This window comes from Carcharodon carcharias, chromosome 34, assembly GCF_017639515.1.
Source record: "Carcharodon carcharias isolate sCarCar2 chromosome 34, sCarCar2.pri, whole genome shotgun sequence".
NCBI classification, from domain to species: domain Eukaryota; kingdom Metazoa; phylum Chordata; class Chondrichthyes; order Lamniformes; family Lamnidae; genus Carcharodon; species Carcharodon carcharias.
The window spans coordinates 20,006,780-20,032,152 of record NC_054500.1 but is presented as its reverse complement, the minus strand read 5'-3'; the positions used below and the strand labels follow the sequence as shown (position 1 = coordinate 20,032,152).

Below are 25,373 nucleotides of genomic sequence, written 5' to 3'. Positions count from 1 at the left end.
AGTAAGGAGGTAATAGGTTATCGGGGGTAGGCAGGATGCAGATTTGAAGTTACTATCAGATCAGCCATAATCTTATTGAATGGCGCAGCAGGCTTGAGGGGCTGAATGGCCTGCTCCTTGTTCTTACGCTTAAAACCTATTACATTTCTATCTTTTCCCAGTTCTGATGAAAGGTCATCCACCACAAAATAAAATCCTATTTCTGTCTCCACAGACACTGCCAGAGCTGCTGAATATTTCCAGTATTTTCTACCTTTAGTTGTGCTATCATCCCATTTGGTTTATCTACCATCAATGCCACTACACAGTATCTGCACCGGAGGAATTATTGCAGAGATCCAAGTCAGACAATGCTGGCTTTTCCTCATCACCATCCCCAACATGATAGCTACCTAATGCAGGAAGTAGGCGGTGGCATAGTGTTATTGTCACTAGACTGGAGTTCCAGAGACCCAGGATAATGCTCTAGGGACCCCAATTCAAATCCCACCGCAGCAGATAATGAAATGGGAATTTAAAGCCTGATGGTGACCATGAAACCATCGTCAATTGTTGTAAAAACCCATCTGGTTCACTAATGTCCTTTAGAGAAGGAAATTATCTGGCCTACATGTGACTCCAGACCCACAGTCTAGCCAGCAACATCCAATCCCATGAACAAATTAAAAAAAAGAACATTACAGAGAGCAATAAGGATTTTTTGTTAGCCAAATCTAGGATACAGATCTTTTGAATGGTGGAACAGACTTGCTAGGCTGAATAGCAACATAGACAGGAGGTGGCCAAACAGCAAGCAGTGAGCTAAAGGGATAGATTGCACTCTGATTTAATGGACATTCACCAGGTGCAACCAGGCAGCAATAACATGTCACAATGTATCGTAACATGCTGAGGAGAGGGGAAGGGAACTTTCCAGATGGTTTGGTTAATGAGTAAAGCATCCAATATGGTACTGAGCCATACAGCACACAGGCCAGGGAAGTCCCCTCAAGGTTAAGTCCATGGTGTGTTGAGTTGGATTCCATTTAGGCAGACTGTTAATCCAGTAATCCTTTCTGAAAGCAGTCATGTGCAGATGTTGAGCAAGGAAGCAATCTGATTCATCTCTGATGTCCTCCAAATGAAAGAACTTGCACCGCTTTAGCACCACTCATGATGGTGGGGATGTCCTAAACTATTGCACAGCCAACGAGTTACATGATGGAATAGCTGACACTTTCTATTGAGGCTCTTAAGAATGGAATTTTAAAAAAAAATTCATTCATGGGATGAGAGATGGCTGGCAAGGCCAGCATTTATAGTCCATCTCTAATTTGCTCTCAAGGTGGTGGTGAGCGACCTTCTTGAACTGCTGCAGTCCACGTGGTGTAAATACCCCCACAGTGCTGTCAGGGAGTGAGTTCCAGGATTTTGACCCAGCGCCAGTGAAGGAATGGTGATATATTTCCAAATAAGGACAGCGTGAGACTTCAGGGGGAACTTGCAAGTAGAGGTGTTCCCATGTGCCTGTTGCCCTCATCCCTCTAGGTGGTAGAGGTTGCGGGTTTGGGAGGCGCTGTCAAAGAAGCCTTGATGAGCTGTGGTGCATATTGGACCCTGAGGAATGTCACCTCTGGAAATGAATTGACACCTTCAAGAGGGGAGAAAATAAGCAGGAAGAGGAGGAATAAATCAAATTTTTCCTTATTAGGCACCAAGTAGGGCAGCAAATGAAAGTCCAGCAGCACAGTGGGACAATCTGAAGAACATTCTATTCTTGAAGAGGGACCGGGTCAGTTTATGTTCCAGGTTGATGAGTGTTGTGAGGGGAGCAAGAGAAAAAGAAACACAAAGCGACACAGCATAATTTAAGAAATCTTTTTTTATTTTTACTTATTAACCAAGATTCTGAATAAACCCAAAAGATGCTGTAAAACTCACATAATTGCACTAGGTTCATTTCAGAGCCTGGAGAGGCTCAGTGGAAATATGTCCACTTGCCCAGAATCAATAGACTAATCAAGTATTTTGTACAAGTGCAGATACTTGAGGAGGCATCAACATACATTGATCATGGGCAGAGATGCATGCTCCATCACCTGTGGGTACATTGGCAAACAAAAAGCAACACCGACTCCAGAAGGCCTTCAAAAGCTTCCACTGTTAGTGATAAAAAGGGAGACGACCTTCCCTTTAAAAATACCCCCAAAAAGAAAAAAAAAAATAACGTTCCAGGAATTATTAAAAATGAAAGGGAGCCTCACTGCAAATAAAAAACCATTTTGCAGCATTAGTCAGTCTGATGGTCAACAAAAAGGCATGGTAAAGGTCAGTCTAAACTCTTCTCAGGCCAGGGAAGGCAATAATAATCACAGCAAACAGGCTGCTGCTTTGGTCCTACCTGCCAATGAAATGGTTAGGGCAATTTATGGTGGTGCAAGTTTAAATTGGAAGGCCAGAGGGACATAAAGTGGAAGATCAATTATGCATGATGGGACAAAATTGAGAATTTTGAAATCTTGCTGAAGAAAGAACTTGTTGCCAAAGCTTTTTGTCGTGCACTCATCAGGACAAATGTAAGAATACCAAATTTCAAATGATCACTACGATTTATACCATAGGAGACAAGGGTGCTGATTGGTTGAGGAGAAAGCAACGGGGAACCAAAGGCTCCCGGCAGCACCTCGGCCAATCAGAGTTGACTTGCCAACCAATCAATCAACCAATATGGAAGAAAGTTAGATATGGAGTTAGACACGCACACACAGGGAGAGGGGGAGAGAGAGTGAGAAAGAGAGAGAGAGACACACATGGGAACAGAAGTTGGACTTCTTCCCAGCATGGTTCCTGGCCTTGCTGCAATACCAGATACTGCAGCTGTGCAAAGTGGCCAAGTCTAGTGAATGGTGTTGCCACCATGTCATTAAGAAACAGAAATGTTGGGTGTCCTTTGGCGAGGCAAGAATTCACACAGCCAGCGTTTTTCTTTAGCTCCTGAGGGAAAAGTGGTCAGAGATTCATACACAAAAGCACTTTGGATAGCAACTGAGAGCATCTAGAATCAGAGCAGGTCTGTCAACCAGAATCCACCATGCTCCTGGTTACTGTATACTGACTTAAGCGTGCTACTCTATAGACTTTGCTCTAATGCTTCACTAAGTAAAGCAGCCCACCGAGGTTCAGTGTCGAGCATCACAAAGGGTCACGGAGGGACGGAGAACAGATATCCGCTTGATCAGAGTACTGAGACCTACCAGCAACTGTGAGACTGCACTTTGACAGAGTTGGCATCTGCACAAGAGGAGAGAGTAAATCAACCTATAGACACCTGCCCAGTAGGGAAAAGCATTTTAGCCTGGTTTCTGAAGCAGGTCTAGCCCCAGTTTCCTGAGCCTCCAATTCACTCCAAATCCGGAGCTGGAAAAAAAAGAGGGAATTATTGGTCTAGGAGCGATAGGAATTCTAAGTAGTTATCAGTCCTATTTTCCTTTGTGAAAATTATTTTAGCTGTGGAATCAATACATCTCAATTCACATCCGTACCCATCAGTACACAGGGAGAATCCTGTTCCTGGATCACACCATCTTCCTCCATCTTTGTGCAACAGTTTGAGAAACCTCTATCCATGTTCACTCAGCGAGCATTGTTAGGGGCAGATCCTGCAAGGAAATCACTGACATAGCAAAAGGTCATTTAAATTGGGGACATGAGCTGATTACCAGGAATCTCCTACTGGTGTTATTGAAAAAGAAAAACATTTTGTGGGATCAGGAATATGAGGATGAAGTCGGTGTTGCCTCTTGTCCAGAATACTGGACTGTGTTGCTTGGCAGAAAGGGGGAAAACAACCATCTCTGCTCAGAATCTGCTGGCAGCAGCATCACATCTGATGCACTCCCCACACTGGGAGGGCCATCGTTTCCACCCAATAACTCTCACATGGTATAACAGTCATTTAAAAGCAGTATTATCAGAAATCACCACCAATTGTCATGCCGAGGACAATTGTTCCCTTCCCCTCCCCCCTCACCATCCTATACCCCAACACCAATCCTGGCAAAAGTCATCATTGTTTTTGTAGAAAATCTTTGTTACTCTCCCTGGCCCCCATTCTGTTTTCAGCGTTCGCAATTACTGTGATTCCTGATCATACAACTACTACACGATTTAGAGATCCCAATAAATTTTAGTGTCCCAAGTCACATCCCCTCCTATTCATTTCAGTGGGTGCCTACTGGCTGTATTCACCTTGCTTACAGGTGTGTGTGCATCTCTCTCCCTTACAGGAAGAAACAGTCAGTGCTGTTCAGACCCATATTGAATATAAACAAACTGTTAACAGCCAGCGAACAAAATTCTGCTTTTTGGCTCCTCCCTTTGCACGGAGCAAAGGTGTTGACTCTTACTGCCACCCAGCTCTATGATCAATGCCAACCCTTGGGTCATTCTAGACTCAGCATTAGACAGAGTGCCCCAGAGCAGGACAAATCAGATTCTCTGCACAACACTTGTCCTCACCCAGCCCGCCCTCCTGGTCACTGGGTGTTGGGGGCCAAGAGAACTGGCAACCGTGTCTGATACTTCTGCACCCCAGCCAGGGTGCTGATACCGATGTGGAACCCCTTCTGCTGTCCCAGCTGGGGATTGGATTTTCCAGGTCTGGTACAGCTTAGTGGTAAACAATGCAGTTCACTTATCTGTCGAGGGCCTCAAAATGAGTTTTTAAAAAGGTTACTGTTGTAGATCCAAACATGTGGCTTGAATGCTAACAGCACAGCCACAGAATAAATTAGCTTCTCCACCCTCCTTCCAAAAAAACAAAATTGCTTCTCTTAAAACTAACAGCCATTCGGTTCACTTAAAGGACAAGCCCACCCAGTCCCCTATATCAGCGTCGTTATCATAAACATCTACATCAGTTACATTTGCCGATCAGATCAGGAAACACATCAGTCTCTCAGGATTTACAAAAGAGAATGGGAGTGGCATAGCCCATCGATAGACAGCTGTAAATAAATAGGCACCTTATAATGAGGCGAGTCCCAGAGTGTATTCCATTTATACAGCATGTCTGGGTTTGGACCTGCTGTACAGTTTCGGAAATTTCTGAAATGGAAACCAGACTCAGCCTGTCCTGTGAAACAGGGACATGAAATAGGTAGCGGTAGCATTACCCAGTAGGATTATCAACTCATTCTCATCAGTTACAAAGCAAACAGCTGACTTTAAGCCGCTGTATCCCCAGCACTGCACTTCAGGTGCGGACTCCCGAGTGTCATTCTCAAAGGCTGGAATAGCAACATGAGTTTTTGTTTTTGCATGAATATTTGCATTCTTGTTTGGGACTTGAACAATGGGACTTTGGGCACCAGAGACCAGTACGAATTGCTTCACCTGTGACAAGAGGGTATCCAATACTGTGGACAACTCCTCTTTCACCTTTCTAACAACAAAACAAAAAAAGGAAACCCACTGAAATGAAAAGGAATCATTGTCCGGGCTCCAATTATTCAATGACAGTTGCCAGGATGTGCACACGAACCACCTACCCGCCTTAGCAACCCCCCCACCCCTCCCCAACCCGCTAACCCCAGTCCATTTAGGCAGGGGTGAGCCTGAACCAACATCTCTAAGACAGACAACGTGTACAAGAGTTGCCACAACAAACAGAGACTGCAAAAAAAAAACACAATTATTATCACAACAAACCTCTGACTGAGAAAACATCAGGAAACAAAACGTGAAGAAGCCCAGCGCTACCAGTTCACGCTCATCTCTATACATAGTGTTAGACTATAAATCAGATTCTCTGCACCTCAGCGTCTGGAAGTTACAGCATTAATTTATACATATCTTGCTGTAACTTGCATGCAGTAAGTCTTGATGCACTGCCCTGAAACATTTATTGCACTTTTAGAGAACGTTTGGATTCTGACACTCCTCAGGGATAATGCCATCCTCCCGTTTAATTTGGATTAGTCATGGAGAAACACCCTCACCCCCTCCTCCACCCGTCCTTCCCACAAAACAGGTATTATTTATACTCTTTTACAAAATGAGGACGTGCTTGCATGCTTTAGGATCTGCCCCTCTCCTCACTTCCATCCTCCCTCAGTTTTTCACCACTGCCACCCTTAAAGCACTGGTCACAGCTCAAGTGGAGGGTGGGGGTAGTCACATGCCACTTCGTACCATTGGCTGCACATCACAATTGTTGTAAGTCTTTGAGGCAGTCAGTTTGCACCTTCGTCCTCCTGTGATTTAACTAAAGCCTACGTTAGTCTCATCCTCCAGTGCTTGGAATCGATGACCTGGACAACATTTATCCAAGTGGGACATCCGAGGGCAGTGACAACTTGTACTTCTACTCCTCGAGTTTCTTGTGTAGCTCTCAAAGATAAAATGACCGCTTCTGGGATGACCTTCGTAGGCAGACTTTCAGCTGCTACCTCAGAAGGTTTTGTTGGCCATTGCTAGACACTCAGAGGGAACAACCAACGCAGGAATCTTAGTAAACTTCAAACTTCAGGAGGTGGACGACATGGTTTCCGAATGTGCATCCTATTCTCGGGGGAAGGAATCAGAAAAGGATTTCCCCACATAAACTCTACCCAGCTGAGACACAACGGAGGTTAAAATGCACGGACACAACAGATATTCACACAGCATGCTGGCATCGCCTTCTCAAAGTTCCAAAAAGGACAATTCCCATTCTGGAGTAATCAAAAGCCTGAATGAATTAATGCCGAAGGGAACCCAGGCAGCCTGTCTGAAACCTTGAATGCACATTTTTTTTTTGTATAACGAGTTTTAAAAAAGTTACTCCTAATTGTGTTCCAGCAGAGTTCACATCTTTCTGTTATGAGTAATATTTCCTGACTCTTGCTTTCGTGGCTGAAAAGCCTCTCCCTTTGTAAGGGAGGGAGTAGTAGTAACACGGCGAGTGGAAACACCAAGGTAGAATCGGGAATATCCCACTCCTAACCCAGTCTAGTCCCCACTGCACCTAACAGAATCCGCCTGCAATTCTTTGCACAATCTGCCCATTCCAGGTAGGTGACGAGATACAATTTGACCGCTGTACCTTTTAAACCTAAGTAGGTTTGCTTTTTGTGAGTTATCGATTCAAAGAGAAGTTCTGAAAAACGTTGACGTTGAAATTAATTCTGAAGGCTCCCATCCCCCCCAACATAATCAATTCTGAGGTACTGTGATGGGATACCCCCACATGACAGTGAGTGCCGGATAAGATCGCCTCAATTTACATTGAGAAACTTCAAATGGTCTTCTTGCATCCCCCAATCATCCTTTGCAATAGGGGGAGCAATCAAAAACACTTATTGCTTCAGTTCAGTTACCCTGTCCCAGTAAGGCAATCTGCTCAGGCTTCACTGTGAAGATTTGACACGGGAGGGAGATGGCTGAAGTGTGAATCTATAGCGTGTGATTTCGTACCCAGGGGCAGCACTGAGCAACATCAAAGCAAGCAGTTTCTTGCTTTCCCTGTCAGTTCTATCCAAGAACAGTAAACCAGTCTTTCCCTTCTCCCGCTCATGATAGTGTTCATCTCTTGGGCTTTTATTTAGGGGGTATAAAGAGGACAGACAGAGAACAGAATAAAAACCAGCTTGGTGGGGCAAGTGGATTTAAGACAAATTGCTAAATGGAATTTTAAGGATCAGCACTGCTCCTGACATGTGGAGATTCCCACTGGGTGGACTATCATCCTCACCAGGCAAGCAGCTGCATTGGGATTATGCATAAGGACATCATTATCATAGTGCTGTGGCAGTGTGCTTTATTCTCCTCCTTGAGGATTGAGGGACCGCACACAGCAAAATATAAAGCAGAGATGTTGGAAATTTGAAGTTTAAAAACAAGAAAACGTTAGAAATAAAACAGCCGGTCAGTCAGCATCTGTACTGGCTGATGAAGAGGACGTAAAGGAAACTCATAACCTGCCTGTTCTATTTAAAAATGCGACTGATGCGTGGCGATTTTTTTTTCCCCTAGCATTTTGCGTTTTTATTTCAGCACATGCTAAGTATATCGATTCTGAATCAATTACCTGCATAATCAGATAGAAAAGAGAGGGAAAAGTGGAGGCCCTCTCCACACTGCTCCAAGAGCACTGCTGGATGCCAGGCAAAGGCTTGGAGGAAGGAAGGGGACTATTATATTGCTCTGGCTCTGAGCAGTCATCAATTCACGTGACAATTTTTAGCACTGCTCTGAACACTAATTAAAGGTGCAGATCAGAAAAACAGTGAAAAGGGTGAGCCACAAAGAGCAGAACAACCCACTTCTTTGGTGCAAATTTTAGTCAAATTTCAGCTGCCGTCTGCATCGATGGGTTATTTCTGCTGAAAAGGACACCGATTGTTGTTTCCATGCTGCAGTGCAGGTCAAACTGAGGAAGTAAAAGTGTCTTGGTCGCTGGAAAAGATTTTGCAAATTGTTAGACACCACTGGGCATGTCTGGCAATTTAGCAGGAATAATTATTAAAGTAGCTTTCATCATCTTCAACCTCCCATCCCCTGCGTTTAACCTCCGTGATACTGAAACCCCTAGGGATTGACTTATTTTTACTAAATGGTTGGGAAGATGTCTAGTGTCACTGACCAAATTTTCTAGAATTCAGCTAGTTAAATTAGTGTTAATCTCCAGTTGCCAACGTCAGTAATGCCTAGATGCAGCTAAGTAGGTCCAGAGGGACTTTTGATGCCTTTTCCAATAGGCACAATCGTTCTGCTGACTCAAAAGTTGCTTTAAAATTAGAGCATTAAAACTGCAGCTCCTCGAGCAAACTCCACACAGCCACTTATTAACCTGACGTCAATAAACATCACGACTAAAAATAAATAGCATCTAATTCAAAATAAAAAATCTCACTGACAAACTACAACACAAACAGTATTAGGGCTGAAAATGATCTGTTGAGTGTTTCTGATTTTCTTCCCACCGGTCTTCAATGCAAATCCTTTCACTATCAGGAGAGATCGCAGTGAGGAACAATAGTCAGGGTCTGCAGGGGCAGGGCGGGGGGGCTGTAGGGTGTGGTCTCTTGAATATTGGACCCACCCCTTGCTCGTGACTGAGGTCACTAGCAAAAACATTAAGAGGGAAGGGACATTCTACTTGTAGTTTTACTGGTACATAAAAGTTAATCCCAGCCCTGTTACAATGCACGCACTATCAGGGCGAAAGTCTATAGCACAAGTAACACTTTCACAGTCTCTTTTAGAGTTTCAGATTCCAGTCACAGACTGTGACCCTGGGCACATCTCTCGTGTCAAGGTGGTCTCTGCCCCAGCAGCGAGGCACCACTCCCATCTGACAGGGTCCAATGGCAATCTAACTTTTCCTGGGTGGCGCTTTCTTTGGTTTGTACCCCAACCGAAGTCGGGTCACAGAAATCCTTTCCCTGGAGGTGAGATGGAATGGTATGGCGATGAATGAAGTGGATCTACAGTGAACAATCTGATGGCCCCTGCTCCAATCAGAGAGCGAGAGAGAGCAGCAAGGAGAGGGCAAGAGGGAAAATACATCTTTTGTGTGGTGTTGAAAGGGGTGGGGTATCTTCAAGGATAGCCTCAGTATATTCAGCAGGACCCGAAAGACACTGCAGAAGAATAAAAATGAATACTTAAGTTAATACTCATATCACAATCAATTGGTGAGAATCAAAGGCTGCAACAAGGGACAAGAAAAATATTTGGAAATTCTTACTGGCTCACTCTCACGATGTTTCACGACATGTCTCCTGGCTCGCTTCCAGCAATAATTCCTCCAGCTCCTTTTCGGTTTTGGGGGATGTAAACTCTTCAAAAACAAATCAAAGTTATTAATAGAATGGGGAAGGACAGGGTTTTGTCGCTTTGTCAGAACAGAAGTGGATGGATAAATGTTTTTAAAAACATTGGAAACCACCCCCTCACCCACCCCCTCTGATGGTTCTTACAGACCTTTTTTAAAAAAGAAGAAAAGCCTTTCCTCTGCCGAAAGTACTGATTTGTCCTGGGAAACTGTTTCACAGCCACCAGGAACCCTCTAAACTCTGACTCAAGCACCCATGCTTTGTGAGAGAGTTTGGACGTTGAGTGCTGGCACGCTTTTAAATTTTGGGAAAGGGGACTGATCTCAGCAGAGCCCAGACACACTGAGGCCTGTTGCAGTATCTCCTTGACACTCTTGGCTGAGATCGGTTAATTTAGCAGATACCATCAGGAATCCAACTCGAGGCCTTTTGGGACTATATGGCTTAGTCATGGTAGTCAGCAATGAGAACCAGGGGGGCGCAGGGGTGAGGGAGCAAGAGAAGGCTAACATTCAACTTCAGTCAATTTTATATGGACAGTTGCCAGGTAAATCAGACCTCTGCCCAATTAGCTGAAGAGAAAATCAATTATACATTGTAATATGCCTAAATTAAATTATAGATTAATGGTTACGGAAGAAGTCTTTTCAATTAAAAATTGCTGAACAAAGGGACTGGTTATCCAATAGTGAGTGTTGTTTTTAAGCATCAAGAAACATACCTGAAGAGTGAAAGAGAAGTAAAGAGTTAAATAATTTCAAGGTCTTGTGAAAGTACAGTTATAGAGTAGGAGGTGATGCAGGGGGTCTTAGTTTCGGTGTGGTGAATGCGGGTATAAGGTGCTGTAATTGCAGTTTAAAAGAAACAAGTGGAGCATGGATCATTGCATTATTGATAAAATTGAGGATCATTAGCCCCGATTTAATAGGAGTCAGACTTCACGCATTAGAGCACACACTCACCATGCTCAATGTTGCAGTTCACTGCTTTGCCATCTTTGCCTGTGGTTAGCAGTGTCGGCTCAGGCAGTCTCTGTACAAGCTCCACTTTCAGTCCATTTGGTAAGGCAGTCCCACGTATCGTGTGATCGCAGTCTTTAGCACAGACTGTCTCAAAGTCGTGTCCAGAGTTATCTGTCCCTCTGTCCAGGTCCGATGGGCTCCCGGACTGGGAGCTACCATCTGAAGCAGGGGCCGGAACAGTCAAAGTTGTCGGAGTGTCTGACGCTGAGCAAGGCAAAGGCTCCGACGAGGATTCTGTCTCTTTTTTGGAGATCCCGTTCTTTCTGCTTTGCAGTGCTTTGTTCAGCCATTGCAGGTCCTGGTTACTAGGGTTTTCTGGTGGACTTTCCACTCTGGTCACTAAGAAGACTTTGTGTCCCCTGCCTGGACTGGACACTAGCCGCTCGTTGCCTCTTGACGCGATCTCAATCGGTGAGCTGACAAATACTGGGCTCTCAAGCCCCGGGGATTTTAATTCAGAAACAATCTGTGTTGCCTGTTCACCAACAGTTGCCGGGCTGCTCCCATCACCCACATCATCTTCTGTGACCGACTCCTTTCCAGAAGGGGTTTCAGAAGGGTCCTGCTGTTGAAGCTGCTGTTTTCCTGGGCTTGGCATTCCTACCACACTTGGTGGTGTCAGTCTCCTCTTTGGCTCGTCCTGCGCTGCCGGCTGCGTATTACATTCCACAGAAGAGGGAGTAACACTTGACTCACTGACACTGCCCATTTCTTCAGTATTTCCGGTTACAGACGGTACACTTTCTTGGGGGACTCCATTTCTCGATCCATCTGCCGTTTCCTCCACCTTTGAGTGGGCCTGGCTCCTCTGGGGCTCCTCCTTGTTATCGCAGACCATCATGGTAATCTCGGGCATTGATGCAGACTGCTGCATCTTCTGTTCCTTCTCCTCTTTCTCCTTTGCTAAGATGAAGTTCCTCTTACAGCCGTTTTGGATTTCCGTGAGGAGAGCCTTCTGAGTTTCGATGAAGCTCTTTACCTGAGGAGAAAAAATGGGAGTGAAGGTTATACAACAACAACTTTCATTTATGTAGTACCCCTAACATAGTAAAATGCCCTGAAGTACTCCACAAAAGAGTAAGCAACAATATTTGACACTGAACCACAACATAAGTAGATATTAGGACAGGTGACCAAAAACTAGGTCTTATGTTTTATGGAGCATCTTAAGGGGAGAGAGTTGGAGAGACGGAGAGGTTTAGGGAGCGAATTCCAGAGCTTATGGCCCACATGCAGCTAAAGACATGGCCACCAATGATGGAACGATTTAATCAGGGGATGTACAAAAGAAGCCAGGATTAGAGGGCCTTAAGAGATCTCGGTGGGATGTGGGGCTGGAGGTGCTTAGTGTCATGAAGCTATTAATGTATGCAATATTATTGGAAAATATTTTTCTTTTAAAATAGAGGTTTAGTCTGCAGGTGTGTCTTAACTGGATTAAAGCCAGCTAGTCTGGGTGCTTTGATGTGTACTGGTTTTGAGAGAAGTAGAGAGCATTTGCATTTTTTTTGTATACAGCATTCAAGAAGTGAGGTGAAAACTACCACCTAGCTAGCAGACACCAAGCAATATGTTTATATTACTAATAAAATTGGTACTATGAAAGGGGTTTTATTGTTAAATGGTGGAGTTCAAAGAGGCTGGTGATACAATGAGAATTTACATTCAATCAGTGGTGCTAGGTATAACTTCAGCAGTTTTGTGTGTGCAGGGCAGAGGCAATGTGAGATGCAAAGCAGCTGTAAGCCTCCACAGGAACCAAAGTGAAAAGAACCTCATTTTGAATTTGTAAGGTGAAAATGCTTTGCCTGGTGTCTGGTTAAGTCTATGGGTTGCTGTTGCCTTAATGGAGATTAGTTTGGGAATTTGTTAAAAGTTATGATTGTAGTAATTTGTAGCCATGTATACATATATATAAACTCGTGAAACTTAATAAAATGTTTCGTTTAACTTAATTTAAAACCTCTCGAGAACTGGTAATCTGATTCCTGAATTTAGAGTTGCATCTCAAACATAACACTTAAAATTACAGGTTATGACAGTTGTTTAAGGTTTCCCTTTGGGATTTAAAAAAAATAACTCAGCTTTACCAACTGCTCGGTCATAACAGTTGTAGATAGGGTGAGAGCATGGAGACATTTAAAAAGAATGAGATTTTTCGAGGCATTGACTGACTGGAAAACAGAGGGATTCTGGTGAATTATATTCATAAATGCTCTCGGCTCACGGGATAAAGTGTCCTCTCACAGGTAGGCTGAGTGGAGTAACCCAGGTTATAACATTTCACCATGTGAAACATTTTGTAAGGCTTCAAGATGATAGAGTGCTGTAATCTATTCTTGAGACCTAACAATTATTTTTGCTAAATTTAAAAAGAACAAATCAGTAGTATGATGAAGACTCTTAATGGCCCAAGCTTGCTGTCTCCTAGGCACTACCTCCTCATTTACACCAGGACGACTTTAAAGATGATTAAAGGATTTGATAGGGTAGATAGAGAGAAACTATTGCCTCTGGTGGAGGAGTCAAGGACGAGGTGGCATAAAATTAGGGCTGTTCGAGGGTGATATTAGGAAGCAATTCCCCACAAAAACCGGCGTGGAAATCTGGAACTCTCTCGCCCCAAAAAAGAACATATACATATAGGAGCATAGGGCTTAAGAGCAGTAGTAGCCCATTCAGCCCATCAAGCCTGCACTGCCATTCAATACAATCATGGCTGATCTGATTATGGCCTGAGCAGCAATTTCTTGTTTGTTCCCCCTAACCCTCAACTTCCTTGTACATCAAAACTTGGTCTAACTCAGTCTTGAATATATTCAATGATGCCGCCTCCAGTGCTTTATCCTAGGGTCTTAAAGGAAGTGGCTGCTGAAATAGTAGATCCATTGGTTTTAATTTTCCAAACTTCCCTCGATTCTGGAAAGGTCCCATCAGATTGAAAAATATCAAATATGACTCCTATATTCAAGAAAAGAGGGAGAGAGAGCAGGAAACTACAAGCCAGTTAGCTTAACATCTTTCATAGGGAAAACGCTGGAGTCTGTTATTAAAGAGATTATAGTGGGGCACTTAGAAAATCTCAGTGCAATCAGGCAGAGTCAACATGGTTTTGTGAAAGGGAAATAGTGTTTGACTAATTTACTGGAATTATTTGAGGAAGTAACAAGCAATGTGGATAAAGGGGAACCAGTGGATGTGCTGTACTTAGGTTTCCAGAAGGCATTTAACAAGGTGCCACATCAAAGGTTGCTATGCAAAATCAGAGCTCATGGTGTAGAGGTAACATATTAGAATGGATAGAGGATTAGTTAGCCACAAATAAATGGGTCACTTTCAGGTTGGCAAGATGTGATGTGTAGAGTGCCACAGGGATTGGTGCTGAGCTGTCAACTATTTACAATTTATATCAATAGCTTGGATGAAGGGATCAAATGTATGCTTGCTAAATTTGCTGAAGACACAAAGATAGGTAGGAAAGTTGTGAAGAGGACACAAGGAGCCTGCAAAGGGATATAGATAAGTTATGTGAGTGGGCAAAAATTTGGCAGATGGAGTATAATATGGGAAATATAATGTGAACTTGTCCACTTTGCTAGAAAGAATAGAAAAGCATATTATTGAAATGGAGAGAGATTGTTAGTATGCAGGTATAGCAAGTGATTAGGAAAGCAAATGGAATGCATTATTTATTGGAATGGGAATGGAATATAAATGTAAGGATGTTTTGCTGCAGTTGTACAGGACATTGGTGAGACCACACCTGGAGTACTGGGTACAGTTTTGGTCCCCTTCTTTAAGAAAGGATATAAACGTTTTAGAAGCAGGTATGGGATGAAGGGGTTATCTTATGAGGAATGGTTGGACAGGCTGGTCTTGTATCCATCGGAGTTCAGAAGAGTGAGAGGTGATCTTATTGAAACAAATAAGATCCTGGGGTGGCTTGACAGAGAATCCTGAAAGGATGTTTCCCCTTATGGGAGAGACTAGAACTAGAGGACAGAGTTTAAAAATCCATTTAAAAAAGGGAGATGAGAATTTCTTGCTGAGGGTTGTAAGTCTTTGGAACTCGCTTTCCTGGACAGTGGTGGAGGTGGGGTCATTGAATATTTTTAAGGCAAAGGTAGATAGATTCTTGACTAATAAAGGAGTCAAAGGTTACGGGGTGCAGGTGGAAATGTGGTGTTGAGGCCACAATCAGGTCAGCCATGATCTTATTGAATAGCAGAGCAGTCTCATGGGGCCAAATGGCCTACGTCCACTCCTAATTCGTATGTAAGAGAATAATAAAGACGAATGGCCCTCAGGGAAGAAATTCCTCTTCATCTCAGTCTTTCATGGGAGATCCCTTATCTTTAAACTGTGCCTCCCAGCTCTTGATTCCTCCATGAGAGGAAACATACTCTCAGCATTTACCCTGCTAAGCCCCCTTAGAATCTTATTAGAGTAGAAGCGATGTGAGGAGAAATGTTTTCACCCAGAGGGTGGTTGGAGTATGGAATGAACTTCCTGAAAGGGTGGTGGAGGCAGGGTTGATCAAGGTATTGAAAAGGGAATTGGATTGCTTACTGAAAAGAAATAATGTGCAATGTTACGGGGAGTGGGATTAGGTAGAATGCTCTTTCAGCGAGCCAGTGCCTACTCAATGGGCCAAATGGCCTCCTTCTGCACTGTAAAGATTCTGTGATATGTTTCAATTAGATTGTGTCACATTCTTCTAAACTCCAATGAGTATAAGTCCAATGTGCTCAACCTCTCCTCAGAAGAAAATCCCTTCATCCTAGGGATCAGCCTAGAAAACCTTCTTTGAAGTATATTCCTCCTTAAACAAGGAGACCAAAACTGCACACAGTACTCAAGGTGCGGTCTCAGCAAAGCCCAGTACAATTGTAGCAAGACGTCTTTATTCCTGTACTCTTATCCCCTTGCAATAAACACCGACATTCCATTTGCCTTCCTAAATACTTGCTTTACCTGCAAGCTAACTTTTTGTTATTCACGAACAAGCTAATAACCTTCTACTTTGAGGTCCCGGAAAATGATTTAGATGAAGAGATGGTACGAGGAGTCTTCCATTTCAAAACAAGGATGCCTATAAATACTAACGGTTTCTTTCTTGGGTTCCCTGTCCAGGTCCAGCCTCAGTAGGGAATGGTTCACTTTGAGGGCTAGCGAGAGGGCCATAAGTCCACCAGTCTTGATCTCATTTTCACGCAGATCCAGTCGGAGGAGGCGGGGACTGTCAGCAATGAATTCCGCCACGGCCACAGCACCTAGGGGGGAAGAAAAGACCACAGCAATCTAACCCCATTCACCTACGGTAACTCAGCAAGTTAAAAGCTGTCAGTTCCTACTGCAGTAAATAACGTACCAGAAACTTAACGATTAGATCCTCAGTATGGAATTTACCCAAGCAACTGACTTGCAAATGATAAAGTTATCGTTGCTCTGTAAAGGTCCCACTTATATGTGGGATAAATTCCAAGGTCTATAGCTAGCCAGGGGAATAAACAATTTAAACAGGCTTACACAATTTTTAAGCAAAATCCAATTTAATCTGTCCCCCTCCCCACTCTAGAAGGTACTGATTCTTGCATTGAGTGGCTCTCTGGGTATTGGCTGACCTTGTTGAAATGGCTACCCTTTGTAGGTGAGTCCAGACATGCTCAGGTAGTATACTGAAAGGGCATCACACCAGAGTTTGATTCTACCCTCACCCAACATCTCCGCTGGTAGAATTCCAGCAGGATTCACCACACAGTGAACAGGAACAGGGAACCCCGCCTGTCTTTTTTTCCTCCCTTTCTATCCCAGAAATACTGAGGCCGGCACCAGCTCTCTGAACAGTTGGCCCAGCTAGTGAGCTTAAATTTAGCATGCACTGTCTAAACTCGCATGTGAATAACAAACAATCAAAACAAGATGCTGGAAGGGGCACAGTGCCCCAGGACTGCATGTTCGAGAGAAGTCACCATCTTCGGAACAGCGAGAAACGGGCAAGGACAGAACATAGAGTGGTAATCATCATCTGGGTGAATTACAGGACTCTCTTGTTATTATCAGCCCTTCTCTTCCCTCGAAGGTGCTGTCTGTTCCTGGAGTTCCAAAGCCTGTAGTAGTTCAATTGAGCAACCATTCTTCTTGTAAGGGTCCAGACAGTGAGCTCTTTGACTGTGGAGTGCATCACAGTTGAGCCCAATCCTATCCTCACCAGGACATTTTCCAGCAATGGCAGGAGGGGAAGGGGAGCAGGGTGTGGGTATGGGTCACTGGATAGCAATCACATGTGGGGCTTCTGTCTCACTAATTCCCCTCCCCATCCCCATAACGCAGGGGGCGTGGGACAATTGCAGCCTCATCTGACGGAGTTCAGTTAATCTAGCACAGGCCAGAAATAAAAAGCAAGACCATCCTGTGGCATATGGCCCTGTTGCACACCAGTCAGTTTCAATACAAATTTATTATCAAGGGATTTCAGCCGAATAGATCTTAAACATGCAGAAGCATGATGCACCAAGTGGCCCCCTTTTTTGCTGCATCAATCTATGATTCTATTCTAAACAGAGCAATTCAATAGAAGCTATCACGAAACTAGTTTCAAAGCCACAGAACGCAGCAAGATTCACATTTGCCCGCAAGTCTTTTGTTTGGCTCTTACCTTCACAGGTGAGTTTTGTAGACGCCAGCCCTAATCGTAGAACTGATCGATTTGCAATCAGTCCATCTTTTAGCTTGTGTACGCCTTCATTCCCTATAGCATTATGGCCGAGATTTAATGTCTCCAAACTCAGTGTGTAGGGCTGAGAGAAAGAGAGAGAGAGAAAGATATGGGAAAATTCCGTTTAAATGTAACTTAAATCAGTCTTGCTGATTTTGAACTAAAGGCTTTCTCAGTTACAGCCCCTTGAAAGTGCAGAGCAACAGAAACCAACCAGTCTGAAATTGGTAATTCACTAAAAAGTTGAACACACACAGATGCCAACTTAATTTGCGAGATATGCTTGGAGAAATTTGATGGGAAAGAGGCGGCTTCAGGGTGACCCAGTTGGAGCTTCTGAGATAATGAAGGGATTTAGAAAGTGATGTGTCAGCCATGATTCAGTTGGTAGCATGCTCACCTCCATGTCAGAAAGTTGTGTGTTCAAGTTCCACTCCAGGGACTTGAACATAAAAACCTAGGTTGACACTGCAGTGCAGTACCGAGTGAGAGCTGCACTATTGGAGGTGCCATCATTCAGATGAAATCTAGGCCCTGTCTTATGACTCAGGTAAATGTAAAAGATCCCATAGCACTATTTTGAAGAAAGCAGGGGCGTTCTTCCCATTGCCCTGGTCAATACTTATCCCTCAGTCTTTTTTTTTATTTGATGATAATTATCAGGTCATCACCACATTGCTGTTTGTGGGAGCTTGCTGTGCGCAAAATGGCGACTGCATTTCCTACATTACAACAGGGACTACACTTCAAAATTATCTCACTGGCTGTAAAGTACATTGGGACATCCTGTGGTCATGAAAGGTGCTAGAAAAATAATTTCTATTTTTTTAAGCAGATCCAGTCAAACAGTTCACTGAAGGATTCAAATACCAGGACAGAAAGGTTAAATACAAGGAGTTAGGAATAAAAAAGGCTGGGCATATCTCTTTCACTGGAAGAGTAGTCGTGCTGTGAAATAAGTTACTAGGGAAGGCCATTTAAACAGGCAAAAAATAATTTGATAAATTTTTCAAGAGACTGGATGGAGGAGGTAACCTATTTAAAAGTAACAGATTGTTGGAACTAATTTTCTCTTTAAAATTTCTTATCACAGTGCAGTAGCAGCCAATTGCAGTCACTAAAGATTACTCTAGAAAAATCTGTAACTCACCAGCACCACTGGTCAAATCGAGAAAAAATTTGCAGGGCTACAGGGAAAAGGGGTGGAGTGGGAGTAACTGAGGTGCTATTGCAGAGAAATGGCACAGACATGATGGGCCAAATGGCCTCCTCTTGTGCTATAACCATTCTATGATTCTAAATTGGATATTCCAACTATGCAGGAACCACTACTACAGAGCCCAATAAATAACTTAAGCCACTTGGTGGTAGGCCAATGCACTTGCAAGTCTTCAAGGGGCATGGTAGTGCTACTTCACATTGGATATTGGTGTCCAAATGGTGTGGCAATGTTAATTCAGTTGTCAGTGTATTTTTTTACTCCATATCTTTCCTAATGGTGCTAACTCCAGGTACACTTTTTGTTGTCCATTATCCTTGGGTTCCTTGTCCAAACTTTACCCTCTCAGCAGGGCTGACAGGGAAAGAGTAGGAATAGTGGGACTAACTGGATAACTGCTGCAAAGGGCTGGTACAGGGACAATGGGCTGAATGGCCTCCTTTCTGTGCTACGAGGACCTGGAGGGCAATGGATGTGACCTGGCTACTTCCAGTTTGAGATCAGCTATTTCAGCATAGACCAATGATGGAGCTGAAACTTTTTGATCCCTTCTGCCCTGTGCCATGCTGAGTTGTGCCTTTATGTGTGAGACTGTCAAAGGAGGCTGATGAGCATGTTGTTTAACTTGTGCACTTTGGGGATATTCGTAACACGCAGAAGGTGTGATGGGCATGGCAAGTTTCAAGCTACTACAGGAAGTATTCTTATCTTCGAAAGTGCAACATCACTTACCCCTTAGCCAAAAAAAGGCTTATGGGATTCATAAATAAAGTGGAGCTAAAATGAAGGCACAAAGAAACAAGAGGAAGTAATACATATTTTAAAGTGCCTTGTAGATCTGCTCATGATGGGTAAAGGACACAGTGGGGCTACATTTTGTGGCCGCAACCAATGACTCAAGTATTACCTGGAATGTTTACATAGACAAATGCTATTATAACTGACTGCATAGGAATCTCCAAACACTGACACTGACACAAAAAGTGTGAACAAAACTCATGACAATAGGAAATCATGTGTGTGGACAGGAAACGTGTGCAGAAACCAGATTATTAATGTAAGGTTTAAAATCATTAGAAGTTGAGATGACAATAAGGGACATCCAGTTTGCAACACTGCACGTTTCAAAAAGCAATCGTGGCTACTCACTCACCAGTGCAGCTGCCATGTAAGTCATTCCGTTGTGGGTCAGCTGATTGTTCCACAGAACCAAGGTCACCAGACCCTGCCTTTGCTCCTTCAATCCATCAGAAATGTATGCCAAGCCTGTGGATAAAGCAAAGAGTTTGCTGGCAAACAGTCCTGAAATCTATTTATGGCTATTTTTCCTCCCTCCTTTCCTGCAGGCGCTGGTTACCGCTGGGGCCTGGGTTGCAGGTCGGTCTCTGGTACCTCACCCAAGTGGTCATGTTGGGAGCGTGCTTTGACAACGTGCTTGTGGGAGAGGCCATCACAGGTGAACCGAATCCTGCCTCGTACATGCACTATCTATCAGAGGTAACTTATTTGCTATCAGGACCTGTGGCTCAGCATCCGCCCTCCCCCTCCTCAGCCTACGGGCAATGAAGGCCAACAGTGGCCTTCCTAATGCTGCCCTGGCTGAGATCAATAGACTCAGCACAGGCTGGTAATTGAACACATTCGCTCACTAGTCTGAATGGCTCAGTATGGCACTGGGCAGTACCCTTTAATCATTGGTAATGAGATAGTGGATGAATTAAATCTTACTCAATTTTTTTAAGGTCAATTCACAGACCATAAACAGACACAGTCAATGCTATAAATGGACTATGGGTACATTCAGACTAACAGTAGCACCAAAGCAACGGGGCTTTGCTTCAAATTGAAGCCATATTTACAATCTAAATGCAGCCTGAAGCTGGAGTCAGGCCCTGATTGGACAACAGAAGAGCTGAGCCAACACTAGTGCGAGTCCAGTGCAACATTCATCCCAACTCTTATAATGAAAACAGAAAATGCAGGAAAATCTCAGCAGGTCTAGCAGCATCTGTGGGGGGAGACACAGAGTTAACGTTTCGAGTCCGTATGACCCTTCTTCAAAAGAGTTTTTCCAGCATTTTCTGTTTTTGTTTCAGCATCTGCAGTATTTTGCTTCCAACTTATATAACGCTGGCATCATTTTGGGATGAGATGACTGTCCCATGAGGAGAGATCACGTAGAGTAGACCAATATTCCCTAGAATTTAGAATGTAAAGTGATCTAATTGAAAGATAAATTTTTTAATAGTTTGACAGGGTAGATGCTGCGAAAATGTTTCCCCTGGCTGGGGAATCTAGAACACTGGGTCAAAGTCTCAGGATAAGGGGTCAGCCGTTTAGGACCGAGACGAGCTGAAATTTCTTCACTCAGAGGGTTGTGAATCTTTGGAATTCCCTACCCCAGAGAGCTATGAATGCTCAGTCATCGAGCATATTCAAGACCGAGATTGACAAATTTTTGGATAATAATGTAATCAAGGGACACTGATGGTCGGTGCCTGAAGGTGGAGTTGCAGTAGAAGATCAACCGTGATCATATTGAATGGTGGAATAGTTTTGAGGGACCAAATGACCTTCTCCTACTTCTATTTCTTAAATCTAAACATGCAGCAAGGGCTGACTAGGGATGTGCAATAAATGCTAGGCTTGGCGGCAACAACCACCATCCAAGATTGAGTTTATAAAATGGTACAAAAGTAGTCCTAAGGAATCCAATAATGCACTGTCCATTCAATCCAATTAACCAGAAGAAAAATGATAAACCAAGGGAAAGAATTAGGTGCTTTGCACCAACTTTAGACAGCGTACATAGCTCCAGTGTAGCTACCTTGTAGTACCCAAAACCTGGATATATAATGGAACCTGATGTTTTTGGTGTAAGAAAGGCATTCTGATAAGAGGCTCCATTGTATCACAAAGCTGATCTTGGAAAGGTGCAGGCGAGAGAGGAAGCATGCTGCGTACCCGAGTCTAGAATATGGTTGTTGCGCAAGTCCATCAGCTGGATGGTGCAGTTGAACTTCAGGAGGTTTCCCAGCTGTGCCGAGTCCTGCAGTCCATTCAATTTGTTATCAGCCAGAAACAGCTCTCGCAGCGTCATGTTCATCTTCAATGCGGTTGCTGCCGGGAGGAATAACAGACACACGGTAAGACATGGGATACGTGTGCCAGAATGGCAAGCTGCCCTGTGACACATGTACGAGGTTTCACTAATCTGTCTCGAATGCCATGAACTGAAACACTTGGCTTTAATTTTCCAGACATTTGGATTATTATCTCATGACGAAAGGTCGAGGACATGGAGTTCATTTCCTTTGAAACAGGATTGACCTGATAGTCTCAAGATTGTGAAGAGAACTTTTCAAGCTGATCAGGGAAAATAGTTCATTATGGACCAGAGGAGATAGTTAAAAATTGGCAGCGAGAATAGGAATTTAAGGAAAAATAATAAAATAATTGAAGGCTCCCAATCTAGTGACCCCTGCTAGTAAGTACAAGGCCAGTATAGTGTGGAGGTCAAGTGAGGACAGGACCAAGCTCAGTTGTGGTAATCCTCAGAATGCAAAAGCCTCTTGACACATGTCCAGGCCAATGCATATAGAATAGCTGAGCCAGACATAGTACATCTGATTACTTTTGAAGCCAAAACAAAAACAGAATTACCTGGAAAAACTCAGCAGGTCTGGCAGCATCGGCGAAGAAAAGAGTTGACGTTTCAAGTCCTCATGATCCTTCAACAGAACTTTTGAAACCAAGGCTATTCTGGGCTGACTTCAACTGGGGCAGTGGCCTCAGTGGCCATTGGCTAGAGAGTAGAGCAGTATGTAACAAGCTAGGGATCCTACTTCTGATCGCTATCCAGTGACCTCTGCTCCTTGTGTCAACATAAGGTGAGAGGCTCAGTTACAATGCCACGTCCCGCCCGGGCTCAGGCTCAGACTGTTGATACTCACATACTTACCGTCTAGAGTTACATGTGAAAACTGACCACTGGAGGATAACAGGGGTCCCTCAGGCAATAGGCTGGATCTTCAGATGAGGGGAGAAAATCATCAAGGGGCCAAAGGATAAGACAAAATGATTTTGTTGCAACAACGTTGCAAGATCATCAGTTCTAAGAAATAGCCATTATCCAAAAGAATGAGTGAATGATGGTCAGGGACATTGCAAAAACGAACTATTCACCTATCAGCCTAGGCTGTGCTGCAGTATAAGTGCATCCTTAACTTTACATTCAGCAGCCAGACAAATACTTGTATCAGGAAACCTAAATTGCATTAAAAGTGAAGGAGCATAAAATGGCTTTATTCTCTCCCTAAGCGAGGTGCACAGGGATCAGTTGCAGCCATGTTATTGTTGCCCAGTTAAAAACAAGTATTGAATACAGCCTTAGTACCACAACAGCCACCACAGAGCCCAGTAAATCACTGGAGCTCACAATCATTTACAAAGCTTTAACTCTCTGTCGCCTCCTCACTGATCCAATATAACCGAAGGGCTGAAGGGCATTGAGTTAAAGTGAGGAACTCAGGTCCCAGTCCAAAACCTGAACACAATGAAAGCTGGCACTCCAGTGCACCACTGCAAGAGTGCTGCACTGCCAAAGCTGCTGTCCTCAGATGAGTTAGTTATTTCAGTGGATATTAAAGATCCCATGATATTATTCAAAGAAGAACAAGGAGTTCTCCTTTTGTGCTAACATTCTTCCCTCAAGTCAGTCTTACTGAGCTTCAAATGGTTGCTGCATTAACAGTAGTCACCGAATTTTTAAGTAATTCCTTGTTTAAGAAGCACTTTGAGGGGTTTTATTGGGCATTATATAGGCATAAACCTTTCCTTCATTAAAACATTTGCAGACGATATAAGGACTAGGTAATTTACACAGATTTCAAGATTTGGGCAAGAGATGCAGGAGGGGGATATGAAGAAAGTGTTTTTACACAGCAAGTGATAAAGGTGGAACTCGCTACCTATGAGGGTGGTGGAAGTGGAGATGATTAATGATTTCAAAAGGAAATTGGATGGGTCCTTGAGAAAAATAAAATTGCAGGCCTTTGGGGGCAGAGTTGGTGGTGGGGGTGGTGCAGGAGAATGGAAACAATTGGAGTGCTCTACACAGAGCCGGCATGGACTGATAAGCTGAAAGGTTTCCTTCTGTGCAGTTATGACTGCAAAACCCAGTAAATCAAGGCTCCCACCTCCCTGTGCAAACTGTAAACTTCTTACCCAAGAGCATGAGTGGTCGCCCTGATAAGCTGGCATTTTCCAGATGCAGTACCACCAGGCTGCTGCTAATCCTCAAAGCGCGAGCTACAAAGGGTGCGGAGTGATCGAGCAGAGGTGTGTTCCTTGCATCCAGGTACTGCAAGCAGCTGGTCTGCAACAGAGAAGAACAACATTCACCAGGAGAGGATTGACGAGGACTGTTTACTGCATCGAGGATGTGTAACCAGGTACATGTAATGCAACAGCAGTGAAAATGCTCAGTTACAGAATAACATAAGTCACTCCCATACACAAGCAAACTAAACTTCCCCACTCAGAGTTCAAGAGGAATTAAATAGCTTTCCATTCACTCCCAGCTTAAATCATCCACCACTGTGGCCTGTAATGCTTAGTACTATAGTATATAATCTTATTTACTTACCAACCAAGTCATAGGGATGCATTCAATGGTTTAATTTAATTGAACCTATTTAATGCTAAAGCCCCAGACACAGTTCTCCCACTGTCTGATGTGATCATTATGCAACAGGCTAACTTACAGGTCAATAACTTTTGTGTGCAATCTCCAGACAGCATTCTCTTTTTGTTTTATTTTGAACTGCAGTACAGTGACTGAAGTGGGTGTTGGGAAATAGTATGATGGTTCAGTGGGTAGCTTCAAGTATCTGGGGTCAGTGGTGGCAGAAGATGGAAGTATGGGAATGCAGATTAACGAAAAGGTTAACTCTGATCGGAGAAATTGGAAGGAGCGCAGGAGAGTGTCATGTGATCGAAAAATATTGCTGAAACTGAAAGGGAGAATCTACAACAGTTGTGAGACCGGCCTTGTTATATAGTGCAGAAATTTGGGCAACATCAAGGAGGGAGGGACGACGACTAATGAGATGCGGATGAGGAGATGGATGTGTGGAGTAATGAGAAAGGGCAAAATCAGGAGCCCTTAAGGTGGTGGTGGTGAGCTACCTTCTTGTACCGCTGCAGTCCATGTGGTGTAGGTGCACCCACAGTGCTGTTAGGAAGCAAGTTCCAGGATTTTGACCCAGCAACACTGAAGGAACGGTGATATGTTTCCAAGTCAGGATGGTAAGTGACTTGGAGGGAAACCTCTAGTTGGTGGTGTTCCCATCTATCTCCTGCCCTTGTCCTTCTAGGAACTAGTGGTTGTGGGTTTGGAAGATGCTGCCTAAAGAGCTTTGTTGAATTCCTGCAGTGCATCTTGTAGATGGTACACACTGCTGCTACTGTGCGTTGGTGGTGGAGGGAGTGAATTCTTTGTGGATATGTTGCTAATCAAGCGGGCTGTTTTGTCTTGGATTGTGTCAGCATCTTGAGTGTTGTGGGAGCTGCATTCATCCAGGCAAATGGGGAGTATTCCATCACACTCCTGACTT

General features: G+C 43.8%; 1 protein-coding gene across 1 annotated transcript in view; it reads right to left on the bottom strand.

Moving 5' to 3' along the window:
- Positions 1-1,846: 1,846 nt before the first annotated feature.
- The window catches only part of ppp1r37 (protein phosphatase 1, regulatory subunit 37), a 56,394-nt gene continuing 32,867 nt past the window's right edge, over positions 1,847-25,373 (bottom strand). Inside the window, exons 6-13 of the mRNA XM_041179147.1 lie at positions 23,983-24,133; positions 21,721-21,876; positions 19,910-20,022; positions 17,478-17,619; positions 15,926-16,092; positions 10,760-11,798; positions 9,710-9,802; positions 1,847-9,602 (exon numbers count right to left, since the gene is read on the bottom strand). Coding sequence (XP_041035081.1) covers positions 9,720-9,802; positions 10,760-11,798; positions 15,926-16,092; positions 17,478-17,619; positions 19,910-20,022; positions 21,721-21,876; positions 23,983-24,133 — 1,851 coding nt within the window. The 3' untranslated portion in view covers positions 1,847-9,602; positions 9,710-9,719. The remainder of the gene's footprint in view (positions 9,603-9,709; positions 9,803-10,759; positions 11,799-15,925; positions 16,093-17,477; positions 17,620-19,909; positions 20,023-21,720; positions 21,877-23,982; positions 24,134-25,373) is intronic.